Genomic DNA, 14,015 nt, shown 5'->3' on the forward strand with positions numbered 1-14,015 from the left:
CCTCACCCCCAAATCCTCCGATGTTCCGGCCGCTTGCTGGCTTCTACTGCTCCCCTGCGGCCTAGTCCGAGGAGCAGAAGCCTGGGCCTCGCCTCCCTCACTCATGCTTGGAAACCCACTCCCTCCCTGGGGAGGAGGAAGCAGGCCCCAGGTGGAACAGGTGGAAATCCCTGGAGCTCAGGAGACACAGCAGACACACACAGCACAGCTGAAGCACGACCACACCCGCAACTAATTGGTCAGCACTCCAGAGCTGTACTCACTATTCTGCTGGTGAGATCACTGTGTACATACATTACATTACTTATCCTGCACTGATCCTGAGTTATATCCGGTATTATACTCCAGAGCTGTACTCACTACTCTGCTGGTGAGATCACTGTGTACATACATTACATTACTTATCCTGTACTGATCCTGAGTTATATCCTGTATTATACCCCAGAGCTGTACTCACTATTCTGCTGGTGAGGTCACTGTGTACATACATTACATTACTTATCCTGTACTGATCCTGAGTTATATCCTGTATTATACTCCAGAGCTGCACTCACTATTCTGCTGGTGAGGTCACTATGTACATACATTACATTACTTATCCTGTACTGATCCTGAGTTATATTCAAACTGTAACTTTCTTGGTGTAATCTTATTGCACCCCAATGCAGTGTTTTCCAAACAGTGCGTCTCCAGCTGTTGCAAAACTACAACCCCCAGCATGCCCGGACAGCCAACGGCTGTCCGGGCATGCTGGGAGTTGTAGTTTTGCAACAGTGCAGTATGTAACAGACGGAAAACGGTGCAGTATATAACAGACGCTGATAATATGTTTTATCTCCTGACACCGACTCGCCAGCTGCAGGATTTAGTCGCTATGATATAATGTTACTATATTAGGCACAACTAATCAATCCCAGACTGCGGATTCTTTCTGTACAAGGGCCCATGATGTCACCGCGTATTATTTATATACGTTGCATCCCTGGTCCCCCTTGTATACGATCGTCGGCCTGCATCATTTCCATTAGCATTTAGGACTTGGCGCGCGCTCCGGCCTCTGGACGCGCTCCCACTTGGCAGCCGGCAAAGTGGAGTCTCTGGAAATTAGTGGAGACACAGGCCCCTAACAAGAAACTTGGCCGCTTCCAGCCATTAAAAAGGTTTTAAAGTCGGTGCCAAAAGGGGCTTAAAAGAAGAGTTAGCTGCAGAGCGAGCGAGGACCTCGCCATGCTGAGCCCATGCTGATCCTGATTATTAACAGATTTCGCTCCGCGGGATGAGCGCAGCTGCAACAGCTTAGCGGTGCTCGCCGAGGCGGCCGGACACATCCACGGCTTGGCCGCGCTCCCTTTCCCTAGGTGATGAAGTTGTATGGTGGTGACTGCTCTGCCGGTCGACCCCCAGGAGCAGAACTCTACAAGACGTCTCCGGTTACAAGCGACATCGTCTGCCAAGGAACATGGGCACTGCTGACGCTGCGAGAGGGGAAGAGGGGGGTGCGGCGGTGGCACCGAAAATTCATTTCCGCGCCAACTCATAAACACTTTTTATTTGCGTCTTTAAACTGATTAACTGGGATTATGGATGGTAACAATTCAGATAAGACGAAACCGTCCACCACCCCTGAGACGGGTTCTATATTCAGTCATAAGCTTCTATGCCAGACCCCGTAAAGATTAATGAAATGTATGAGACGTCACCCCCTGGTCTGGGCCATCACTGAGCACTCCCGGCGTTTCTCTCTGTGTGATAATCTATGTGATTCTGGAAGGATTTGTAAACTTTATTTACCATAAAAGAAAAAAAAAAATGCTGTCGTCTTGGCCACTAGGTGTCTCACTTGTTTGCTATTCATTGCCCGTTGTCAGGGGAATTCTGTCTTTTCTAAGAGAGAGACCAAGACAGAACAAAGGAAATGCGTAGCGGCGCATAGCAACAGGACAGAAAGAGCATGGGCTGCGTACCTATAATCTGTGAGCCTGTCTGCCTCCTCCAGAGAGTCAACAACACTGACTCTCTAATGTCTTGGCCACTAGGTGTCTCACTTCTCTGCTGTTCACTGCCTGTTGTTAAGGGAATTCTATCTATAGTAAGAGAGACCAAGACAGAGCATATGAAATGGGGGCGGGCAGAGCTACAGGACAGAGAGAGCCTAGGCTTTAAGTCTGTCATCTGTAAGCCTGTCTGCCTCCTCCAGAGATTCTCCACCAACCAGTGAACCTTCAGTGTATTTTGCTGCAGATTTTGCTGCAGATGGCTAGTAAAATCTGCAACAGAAAATCTGCAGCAAAATACACATCACCCCCTGGTCTGGATCCTCACTTAGTGCTCCAGGCATTTCTCTCTGTGTGATAATCTGTGATAATGTGATTCTGGAAAGATTTTTAAACTTTATTTAACAAAAAAGAAAAAAAAAAAAAAGACTGCTCTCAAGTCTTGGCCACTAGGTGTCTCACTTGTTTGCTGTTCACGGCCCGTTGTTAGGGGAATTCTGTCTTTTCTAAGGGAGAGACCAAGACAGAACAAAGGAAATGCGTAGTGGCGCATAGCAACAGGACAGAAAGAGCCTGGGCTGTGTACATGCAATCTGTGAGCCTGTCTGCCTCCTCCAGAGAGTCTCCACCAACCAGTGAACCTTCAACGTATTTTGCTGCAGATTTTCCTACCCATTGAAGTCAATGGCTAGGAAAATCTGCAACAGAAAATCTGCAGCAAAATACACGTCACCCCCTGGTCCGGATCATCACTTAGTGCTCTAGGGGTTTCTCTCTGTGTGATAATCTATGTGATTCTGGAAAGATTTGTAAACTTTATTTACCAAAAAAAGAAAAAAAAAAAAAAAACTGCTGTCAAGTCTTGCCCACTAGGTGTCTCACTTGATTACTATTCATTGCCCGTTGTTAGGGGAATGCTGTATTTTCTAAGCGAGAGACCAAGACAGAACAAAGGAAATGCGTAGCGGCGCATAGCAACAGGACAGAAAGAGCCTGGACTGTGTACCTGCAATCTGTGAGCCTGTCTGCCTTCTCCAGAGAGTCAACAATATTTCCCAACCAGTGTGCTTCCAGCTGTCTCAAAGCCACAACTCCCAGAAATTCCCTCAATGTGATAATTTAAGTGAATTCTAAAATATTTGAAAATTAAATTTACGAAACATGACTCCTTCTGAAAAACTTCCCTAATGTCTTGACCACTAGGTGTTGCACTTCTCTACTGTTTACTGCCTGTTGTTAGGGAAATTCTGTCTCTTGTAACACAGACGGTAATACAGAACTCGGTTTGGGGTGCGGAGCTTAGCTATAGGACAGAGAGAGGAAGGGTTGCATATCTGCAATCTGTTAGCCTGTCTGCCTCCTCCAGAGAGTCTACACCAGTATTTCCTAACCAGTGCCCCTCCAGGTGTTGCAAAACTACAACTCCCAACATTTCCCTCAATAATGCAATAATCTATGTGATTTCTAAAATATTTGCGCACTTTATTTACCAAAAATTACTCCTTTCCCAAGAAAACTAGATCTAAAGTCTTGGCCACTAGGTGTCTCACTTCTCTGCTGTTCACTGTCTGTTGTTAGGGGAATTCTGTCTCTTTTAACACAGACAGCAATACAGAACTTAGGGTGTGGGGTGCAGATCTTAGCTACAGGAGAAAGAGAGAGAGAGCCTGGGCTGTGTACCTGCAATTTGTGAGCCTGTCTGCCTCCTCCAGAGAGTCTACACCAGTGTGCCTCAAGAAGTTGCAAACTCCCAGCATTCCCCTCCTTGTGATAATCCATGTGATTACTAAAATATTTGCAAACTTTATTTACTAAAGATGACACCTTCTCCCAGGAGAAAAAAAAACAAAAAAAAAAACAGTTCTAATGTCTTGGCCACTAGGTGTCTCACTTCTCTGCTGTTCACTGCCTGTTAAGGGAATTCTATCTCTAGTAAGAGAGACCAAGACAGAACATATGAAATGGGGGCGGGCAGAGCTACAGGACAGAGGGAACCTATGCTTTAAATCTGCCATCTGTAAGCCTGTCTGCCTCCTCCAGAGAGTCTCCACCAAACAGCGCACCTTCAGCGTATTTTGCTGCAGATTTTCCTACTATTGATGTAAATGGCTAGGGAAATCAACAACAGAAAATCAGCATCAAAATACACATGTGGTCGTACCTTAACAGGAGACAGAATTCCCCTAACAACGGGCAGTGGAGAGCAGAAAAGTGAGACACCTAGTAGCCAAGACTTTAGAGCTGTTTTTTTTGGGGGGGGGGGGGATTATTTCAGGTAAATAAAGTTTACAGATATTTTTGGAATCACATAGATTATAGGAATATTGTTACCAATCAATATATCACTGTTTTTTTTAAACAGTGTGTCTCCAGCTGTTGCAAAACTACAACCCCCAGCATGTCCGGACAGCCAACGGCTGTCCGGGCATGCTGGGAGTTGTAGTTTTGCAGCAGCTGTAGGCACACTGGTTGGGTATAATAAAATATGATAATGCAATTTAACAGAATGTAATCCAGGGTCATTCAGGGTCTCGAGAAAGTTGGGTGAGAATCTAGGCTGAATGGTTTGCATTCCACAGGGAGGATTGGGGGGTCCTCTGGGAAGTGATATCTAGGGGTCACATGGTCTCTCAGTGTTACAAGACTCAATTTGTGTGGGAAATGTCTTGTAGCTCTTTATCCTGTTATTAGGGTTAATGGTCCAGAACAGCGCGGCCCCCGATAAACAGACGATAATGAGACGCGAATTCCATCCACAAAAGGGTCTATTTATCAGCGGAGAAGTCACAGAGACCCCCGAATCCTGGGATCAATCTAATGTGATTTACTCATTAACTGCCGCCCCCGCTCCCAGGAAAGAGACTAACAGAGAGATACAATGTAATATACCGTACACCAGAGTCATGTATACAATGTAATATACCGTACACCAGAGTCATGTATACAATGTAATATACCGTACACCAGAGTCATGTATACAATGTAATATACCGTACACCAGAGTCATGTATACAATGTAATATACCGTACACCAGAGTCATGTATACAATGTAATATACCGTACACCAAAGTCATGTATACAATGTAATATACCGTACACCAGAGTCATGTATACAATGTAATATACCGTACAGAGTCATGTATACAATGTAATATACTGTACACCAGAGTCATGTATATAATGTAATATACCGTACAGAGTCATGTATACAATGTAATATACCGTACAGAGTAATGTATACAATGTAATATACCGTACACCAGAGTCATGTATATAATGTAATATACCGTACACCAGAGTCAAGTATATAATGTAATATACCGTACACCAGAGTCATGTATACAATGTAATATACCGTACACCAGAGTCATGTATACAATGTAATATACCGTACAGAGTCATGTATACAATGTAATATACCGTACAGAGTAATGTATACAATGTAATATACCGTACACCAGAGTCATGTATATAATGTAATATACCGTACACCAGAGTCATGTATACAATGTAATATACCGTACACCAGAGTCATGTATACAATGTAATATACCGTACACCAGAGTCATGTATACAATGTAATATACCGTACACCAGAGTCATGTATATAATGTAATATACCGTACAGAGTCATGTATACAATGTAATATACCGTACACCAGAGTCATGTATACAATGTAATATACCGTACACCAGAGTCATGTATATAATGTAATATACCGTACACCAGAGTCATGTATACAATGTAATATACCGTACACCAGAGTCATGTATACAATGTAATATACCGTACACCAGAGTCATGTATACAATGTAATATACCGTACACCAGAGTCATGTATACAATGTAATATACCGTACACCAGAGTCATGTATATAATGTAATATACCGTACAGAGTCATGTATACAATGTAATATACCGTACACCAGAGTCATGTATATAATGTAATATACTGTACACCAGAGTCATGTATATAATGTAATATACCGTACACCAGAGTCATGTATATAATGTAATATACTGTACACCAGAGTCATGTATACAATGTAATATACCGTACACCAGAGTCATGTATATAATGTAATATACTGTACACCAGAGTCATGTATACAATGTAAGGTACCGTACAGAGTCATGTATACAATGTAATATACCGTACACCAGAGTCATGTATACAATGTAATATACCGTACACCAGAGTCATGTATATAATGTAATATACCGTACACCAGAGTCATGTATACAGTGTAATATACTGTACACCAGAGTCATGTATACAATGTAATATACTGTACACCAGAGTCATGTATACAATGTAATATACTGTACACCAGAGTCATGTATATAATGTAATATACTGTACACCAAAGTCATGAATGCAATGTAATATACTGTACACCAGAGTCATGTATATAATGTAATATACCGTACACCAGAGTCATGTATACAATGTAATATACTGTACACCAGAGTCATGTATATAATGTAATATACTGTACACCAGAGTCATGTATATAATGTAATATACCGTACACCAGAGTCATGTATACAATGTAATATACCGTACACCAGAGTCATGTATATAATGTAATATACCGTACACCAGACTCATGTATACAGTGTAATATACTGTACACCAGAGTCATGTATACAATGTAATATACTGTACACCAGAGTCATGTATACAATGTAATATACTGTACACCAGAGTCATGTATACAATGTAATATACCATACACCAGAGTCATGTATATAATGTAATATACTGTACACCAGAGTCATGTATATAATGTAATATACCGTACGCCAGAGTCATGTATACAATGTAATATACTGTACACCAGAGTCATGTATACAATGTAATATACCGGACAGAGTCATGTATACAATGTAATATACTGTACAGAGTCATGTATACAATGTAATATACTGTACACCAGAGTAATGTATATAATGTAATATACCGTACACCAGAGTCATGTATATAATGTAATATACTGTACACCAGACTCATGTATACAATGTAATATACCGTACACCAGAGTCATGTATATAATGTAATATACCGTACAGAGTCATGTATACAATGTAATATACTGTACACCAGAGTCATGTATACAATGTAATATACTGTACACCAGAGTCATGTATACAATGTAATATACCGTACACCAGGAGTCATGTATACAATGTAATATACTGTACACCAGAGTCATGTATACAATGTAATATACAGTACACCAGAGTCATGTATATAATGTAATATACCGTACGCCAGAGTCATGTATACAATGTAATATACTGTACACCAGAGTCATGTATACAATGTAATATACTGTACACCAGAGTCATGTATATAATGTAATATACCGTACACCAGAGTCATGTATACAATGTAATATACCGTACACCAGAGTCATGTATATAATGTAATATACTGTACACCAGAGTCATGTATATAATGTAATATACCGTACACCAGAGTCATGTATACAATGTAATATACCGTACACCAGAGTCATGTATATAATGTAATATACCGTACACCAGACTCATGTATACAGTGTAATATACTGTACACCAGAGTCATGTATACAATGTAATATACCGTACACCAGAGTCATGTATATAATGTGATATACCGTACACCAGAGTGATGTATATAATGTAATATACAGTACACCAGAGTCATGTATATAATGTAATATACCGTACGCCAGAGTCATGTATACAATGTAATATACTGTACACCAGAGTCATGTATACAATGTAATATACAGTACACCAGAGTCATGTATATAATGTAATATACTGTACACCAGAGTCATGTATACAATGTAATATACAGTACACCAGAGTCATGTATATAATGTAATATACCGTACACCAGAGTGATGTATATAATGTGATATACCGTACACCAGAGTGATGTATATAATGTAATATACTGTACACCAGAGTCATGTATACAATGTAATATACTGTACACCAGAGTCATGTATACAATGTAATATACAGTACACCAGAGTCATGTATATAATGTAATATACTGTACACCAGAGTCATGTATACAATGTAATATACCGTACACCAGAGTCATGTATATAATGTGATATACCGTACACCAGAGTCATGTATATAATGTAATATACCGTACACCAGAGTCATGTATATAATGTAATATACTGTACACCAGAGTCATGTATATAATGTAATATACTGTACACCAGAGTCATGTATATAATGTAATATACAGTACACCAGAGTCATGTATATAATGTAATATACCGTACACCAGAGTCATGTATATAATGTGATATACCGTACACCAGAGTGATGTATATAATGTGATATACCGTACACCAGAGTGATGTATATAATGTAATTTCCGTACACCAGAGTCATGTATATAATGTGATATACCGTACACCCTTGTATAAAACAAATGTAACACTGGAGGGTGAACACATCCTGTATGAATCAAACCCTGGTGTAATATGTGACAATGTGACAATATGTGATGTCATCGCCCAGGGCAGTGATGTCACATAATGTGAAATGATCAGCTGTAAGTCTGGGGTTCCTTCTGCAGCAGATACCAGATCAGGGTTTACCAACCAGGGTGCCTCCAGCTGCTGCAGAACTACAACTCCCAGCAGGCCCTGAGATCCGTTGGCTGTCCAGGCATGCTGAGGGTTGTAGTTTTGCAACAGCTGGAGGCACCCTGTGCAGACTATGTCCGGGGCGTACCTCATGGGCTGGGTCCGGAGCGCTGTCTTCAAGTCTTCTACAATCTTATTCCTCATCTCGGTATCTTCTTCATCAAAGGCGTAAAGAGTCTGCATCTGTGGGGGAGGAGACATGTCACATGACCAGGCTGCTGCACTACACGTCACCGCCTTCTACTACCAGCGGGATATCCTATGGGAGGTTATTAGGGGTCACATACAAAAGGACATGTCTTACAGTCTGGGGGTCCCTCATTGGTATATGGGGGGGACATGTCACATGACCAGGCTGCTGCACTACACGTCACCGTCTTCTATATCCTATGGGGGGGTTATTAGGGGTCACATACAAAAGGACATGTCTTACCAGTCTGGGGGTCCCTCATTGGTATGTGGGGGGACATGTCTTACCAGTCTGGGGGTCCCTCATTGGTATATGGGGGGGACATGTCTTACCAGTCTGGGGGTCCCTCATTGGCATGTGGGGGGACATGTCTTACCAGTCTGGGGGTATCTCATTGGTATGTGGGGGGACATGTCTTACCAGTCTGGGGGTCCCTCATTGGTATGTCACATGTCTTATCAGTCTGGGGGTCCCTCATTGGTCTGTGGGGGGACATGTCTTACCAGTCTGGGAGTCCCTCATTGGTATGTGGGGGACAAGTCTTATCAGTCTGGGGGTCCCTCATTGGTATGTGGGGGGACATGTCTTACCAGTCTGGGGGTCCTCATTGGTATGTGGGGGGACATGTCTTACCAGTCTGGGGGTCCTCATTGGTATGTGGGGGAGACATGTCTTATCAGTCTGGGGGTCCCTCATTGGTATGTGGGGGGACATGTCTTATCAGTCTGGGGGTCCCTCATTGGTATGTGGGGAGACATGTCTTATCAGTCTGGGGGTCCCTCATTGGTATGTGGGGGGGACATGTCTTATCATTCTGGGGTCCCTCATTGGTATGTGGGGGGATATGTCTTATCATTCTGGGGTCCCTCATTGGTATGTGAGGGGACATGTTTTACCATTCTGGGGGTCCCTTATTGGTCTGTGGGGGGACATGTTTTACCAGTCTGGGGGTCCCTTGCTGGTACGTGGGGGGACACATAACAATCGTCATTCATTTTAGCAAACAATGGAGTCATAGCTCCTTCTGTATTTGGCAGCGGGTTCTATTCCCGCAGCTCACGGCTCAGCTGTATTTTCCAGGCTTTGGCACTGTTTTCCCGGTGCCCTGGGAAGTGGTGAACCCTTGGACACGTCACATGCCGGCTCCAGCTCACTAATGCCAATAATCCCAGCTGTTCTCTCGGAGACTTCCCCATGTCACTCATCGGGGGAGCAGACAACCTCCTGAATTATTCACAACACATTCCGGTATAATGTGACGGGAAGGCAGCGAGATGACAGCGCGGCCCCCGTCTCTTCCTTCACAACCTCATTATTCCCAATATTAAACTATTATAAGTGGAGGAATGGTGCACAGAGAGCAGGATGGGCTGGTGGCAGCTGTATTTGCTGACCCTGACCTCTGTCTGCCCTGTTGTCAGCAGTTATACAGCGGCTTTACATGTAGGCTGCCTACTGACACTGGGCACACACAGCAGACATAACTATGTATGGGGAGACTTGTTCTTGCCATCAGCACCTCTGTTCACACATACAAAATGACCACTGGCAAAGATACATTTTGTAATAACAGGACTACAAGAACGAGGGTATTGCTTTGGATATATTCAGGATACTTAATAAAATGCCTCCCCTCTTCTGGTGTCAGCTATACTAGTACTGTACATGGCCTAAGCCCCTACTACTGTCTGGAGCCACCAAAAATAAGAAAATAAGACTCCAGGACTGTCCCTGATCACAGACTGTAATGTATTGGTGTTCAAATTTGTTTCTTTTATAATGAGTGATGGAGCGGAATGTTAGCGTAGCATGTGGTATAGTGTCAGGGCTGGTGCAAACCTCCAGTGTGTCGCCCCAGTAGTAAGGTGGGGCGTGTCAAAGGGCGGAGCCAATGGGACAGGGTCAAGAGGCGGCAAAATTAGCTTTCGCCTGCGGTGGCAAAAATCCTTGCACCAGCCCTGACACTATACCACATGCTACGCTAACATTCCGCTCCATCACTCATTATAAAAGAAACAAATCTGAACACCAATACATGTAAGGAGGCGCGCGTGATGTCAGGACCTGCCTGTCTAGCCTCGGAGGTGGCACCGCGCTCCTCCAGCAGGCTAAAGAATGAGACGGTAGTGCTGGCTGGGCCGCTGCCTATTTTGCCTATAGGCAGAACCGACCCAGTATAGTGTATAGCTTAGGGCAGTGTCTCCCAACCATGGTGCCTCCAGCTGTTGCAAAATTACAACTCCGAGCATGCTCAGACAGCCTTTGGCTGTCCGAGCATGCTGGGAGTTGTAGTTTTGCAACAGCTGGAGGCACCCTGGTTGGGAAGCACTGGCTTAGGGAACCCGTGCTGTATACTGTACTGTCATTCTTTGTGTGAATGCTATTAATTGTATGACTTGTAATGACGACTGAATGATCAAAAAAGCTGTAATCCATGTTGGTGAGATTTTAAAGTTAATGGGGGGAGGCTCCTGCTGCTGCAAGTTGCCTGCTCACCAATAGCAGAGCTGAAGTCTTCTCCCATGTTGATACATATATGAAGGGAGGAATACAATTCCACAGGTTCTCGCATTCCGTGACGTATAGGAAGATAGTCCATTTATTGAATTGCTAACACAAACACGTTTTGAGGCCTTTACTAGCCTTTATCAATGTTAAAATGGCATTTTAACATTGATCAAGAGGCTAGTAATGGCCTCGAAACGTGTTTGTATTGGCACCTCAATAAATAGACTATCTTCCTATATGCAATATAAGGAAAAGAAAAAAAAAGTGCTCAGCTCACCATCCACTAGAAAAACATAGTGCAGAGACTTTGGCTGTAAAGAAGCAATTTTTCCCCCTTCCCGTGTGTAGAGACCATGGAGAGAAGGGAGATCCAGCTCACAAAAATAGTAATAAAACGTAGCTTTTACAAACTCATCTTAAAATCATGGGTGAACAAAAAGAAATCACCGCCGACACGTTTCGAGCTACATAGAAGCTCTTAATCATGGCTTAATCATTAAGAGCTCCTATGTAGCTCGAAACACGTTGGTGCGCTGTTTTTAACCCACCTGGGTGTTTTCTTTTTGTTCACCCATGATTTCAATATGAGTTGATAAAAGCTACGTTTTATTACTATTTTTGTGAGCTGGATCCCCCTTCTCTCCGTGGTATCTTCCTATATGTCACGGAATGTGAGTTTATCAGACGGTTTGTGCCGAGAACCTGTAAAAATTTTATTCCTCCCTTCGGCTGAGGAACTCTGACTGCCGAAACCCGGGTGGCTGCACTGATTTTACATGCGAGATTGCCCCTATCCTTCATTTAAAGGGTACTTTTCATCAAAAAAAACTTTTGATATATTATAGATTAATATATGCCGAATAACTTTCCAGTTGCATGTTATTAAAAAATATGCTTCTTTCTTTTCAATTTTCAACTTTGAAAAAATGACCACTAGAGGTCTCCCTACCAGTCCTGGCCGCAAGCCTGTTTTTATAGATTTCAGACTCATGCTGGAGTCCTAAATCTCAGACTGCAGCCAGGACACAGACAAGCTCAGCTGGCAGCTCTGAATCTTCTCCTCTCTGTTTACAACTGCATGTGCAGAGAGAAGAAAGATCGGAGCTCAGATAGTAAAATGAATGAGGGCACGCAGTAAGGCAGAGTCAGGAGTACGCCCTGCTGTGCTATGAGCACAGTGCTGGCTCCTGCAGAGCTGAGCTTGTCTGTGTCCCGGCTGCAGTATGAGATTTAGGACTCCATATAAAAAGGCTTGCGGCCAGGACTGGTAGGGAGACCTCTAGTGGTCATTTTTTTCAAAGTGGAAAATTAAATAGAAAGAAGCAGATTTTTTAATAACATGCAATTGGAAAGTTATGCTGCATACATAAATCTATAATATATCAAACATTTTTTTGATTAAAGGTACCCTTTAATATTGAAGGGCACTTTGACGTCATCTGGACTACTATCCCATGAGAAGCTCTGCTTTGTTTTTCCAGATACGCTTATCCACTTGATACATATGCACTAGCACTGGAGGGGGGGGGGGGGGGGTTGGGGGGAATGGACACCTCCTGGGACACAGATTGAGAATGTGTGGATTGGATACGGGACATGTAGGATCTCATGTAAATGCTTCTATTATTCTAACATTACAGGAAGGAGTTACAGATTAAGATTTGTGCCTGTAATGTAGAATAAATCTTATGATTGGGGTTTGGTAATTGACTTGTTCATTTCCTCTGACCCCCCCTCCCCCGGCCGCTGTCATCGTGAGGCTCTTAGATGTGACCGCTCCTCTCAGTTAGGGGGTGCGGAAGCACAGTGTAATATATGGGGGCGCTCCGATGGGACTGTACACTGTGACGGATGAGGAATTTTTATTAACAGTTAGATGAAAGAAAAGCCATTACTGATCTCATTGTTTGTGCTCGAATATGAAGATAAATGGAACGGGAGAGATTTGGGAGAACACAATGGACGCATCAATCACTGGACAACTGTAACAAACACTCAGCTCTGTGTGACCCATAAGGCAGATCCTGGATTTAGCAACATCGACCAAAGAGACGTGGATGTTCAATGGTCGTAGAACTATGAATCCCACTACAGGCGATGTCCAGGTACGACCTCCAAGCCTCCTGTCACATTAGTTGGCAAAATCATAACAGAATAACCCCTTTTAGATTCCCAGTGAGAACTGTGACTGACACTGCTGTGGGGGTGGTTTGGCTGGCACTGTTGTGAAGGTGCTGTGGCTGGCACTGCTGTGGGGGTGCTTTGCGTGTCATTGATGTGGAGGCGCTGTGGCTGACACTGCTGTGGGGGTGGTTTGGCTGGCACTTTAGTGAAGGTGCTGTTGCTGGCTAGGGGTGTGAATCGCCAAGAATTTGGCGATTCGATTCGAATCGCGATACCAGTGTGGCGATTCGATATATCGCGATACCGTCTAGGTGACGATACATCGCGATATATCGCCCACCTGGGAGCATTCATAGATCCCAATAGACGCCGCTGTCAGCTTTGACAGCGGCGATCTAGTACTCCGGTGCTGCAAAATAAAATAAAACACACTTTATCTTACCTGCCAACGAGCCCCCGGAGCTCCGGTACAGGTGTTCGGTCCCTGGGCTGTATTCTTCTTACTTCCTGTTAGTCCGGCACGTCACATGGAGC

General features: G+C 43.3%; 1 protein-coding gene across 5 annotated transcripts in view; it reads right to left on the reverse strand.

Annotated features, from left to right (window-relative positions):
- Nucleotides 1-14,015, reverse strand: part of DAAM2 (dishevelled associated activator of morphogenesis 2) — a 314,170-nt gene that overhangs the window by 119,487 nt on the left and 180,668 nt on the right. For all 5 annotated transcript variants that reach the window (XM_056568637.1, XM_056568633.1, XM_056568634.1 and 2 more), the window contains exon 5: nt 8,748-8,842. In XM_056568637.1, coding sequence (XP_056424612.1) covers nt 8,748-8,842 — 95 coding nt within the window. The remainder of the gene's footprint in view (nt 1-8,747; nt 8,843-14,015) is intronic.

Source organism: Hyla sarda, chromosome 3, assembly GCF_029499605.1.
Source record: "Hyla sarda isolate aHylSar1 chromosome 3, aHylSar1.hap1, whole genome shotgun sequence".
Classification (NCBI taxonomy): Eukaryota; Metazoa; Chordata; class Amphibia; order Anura; family Hylidae; genus Hyla; species Hyla sarda.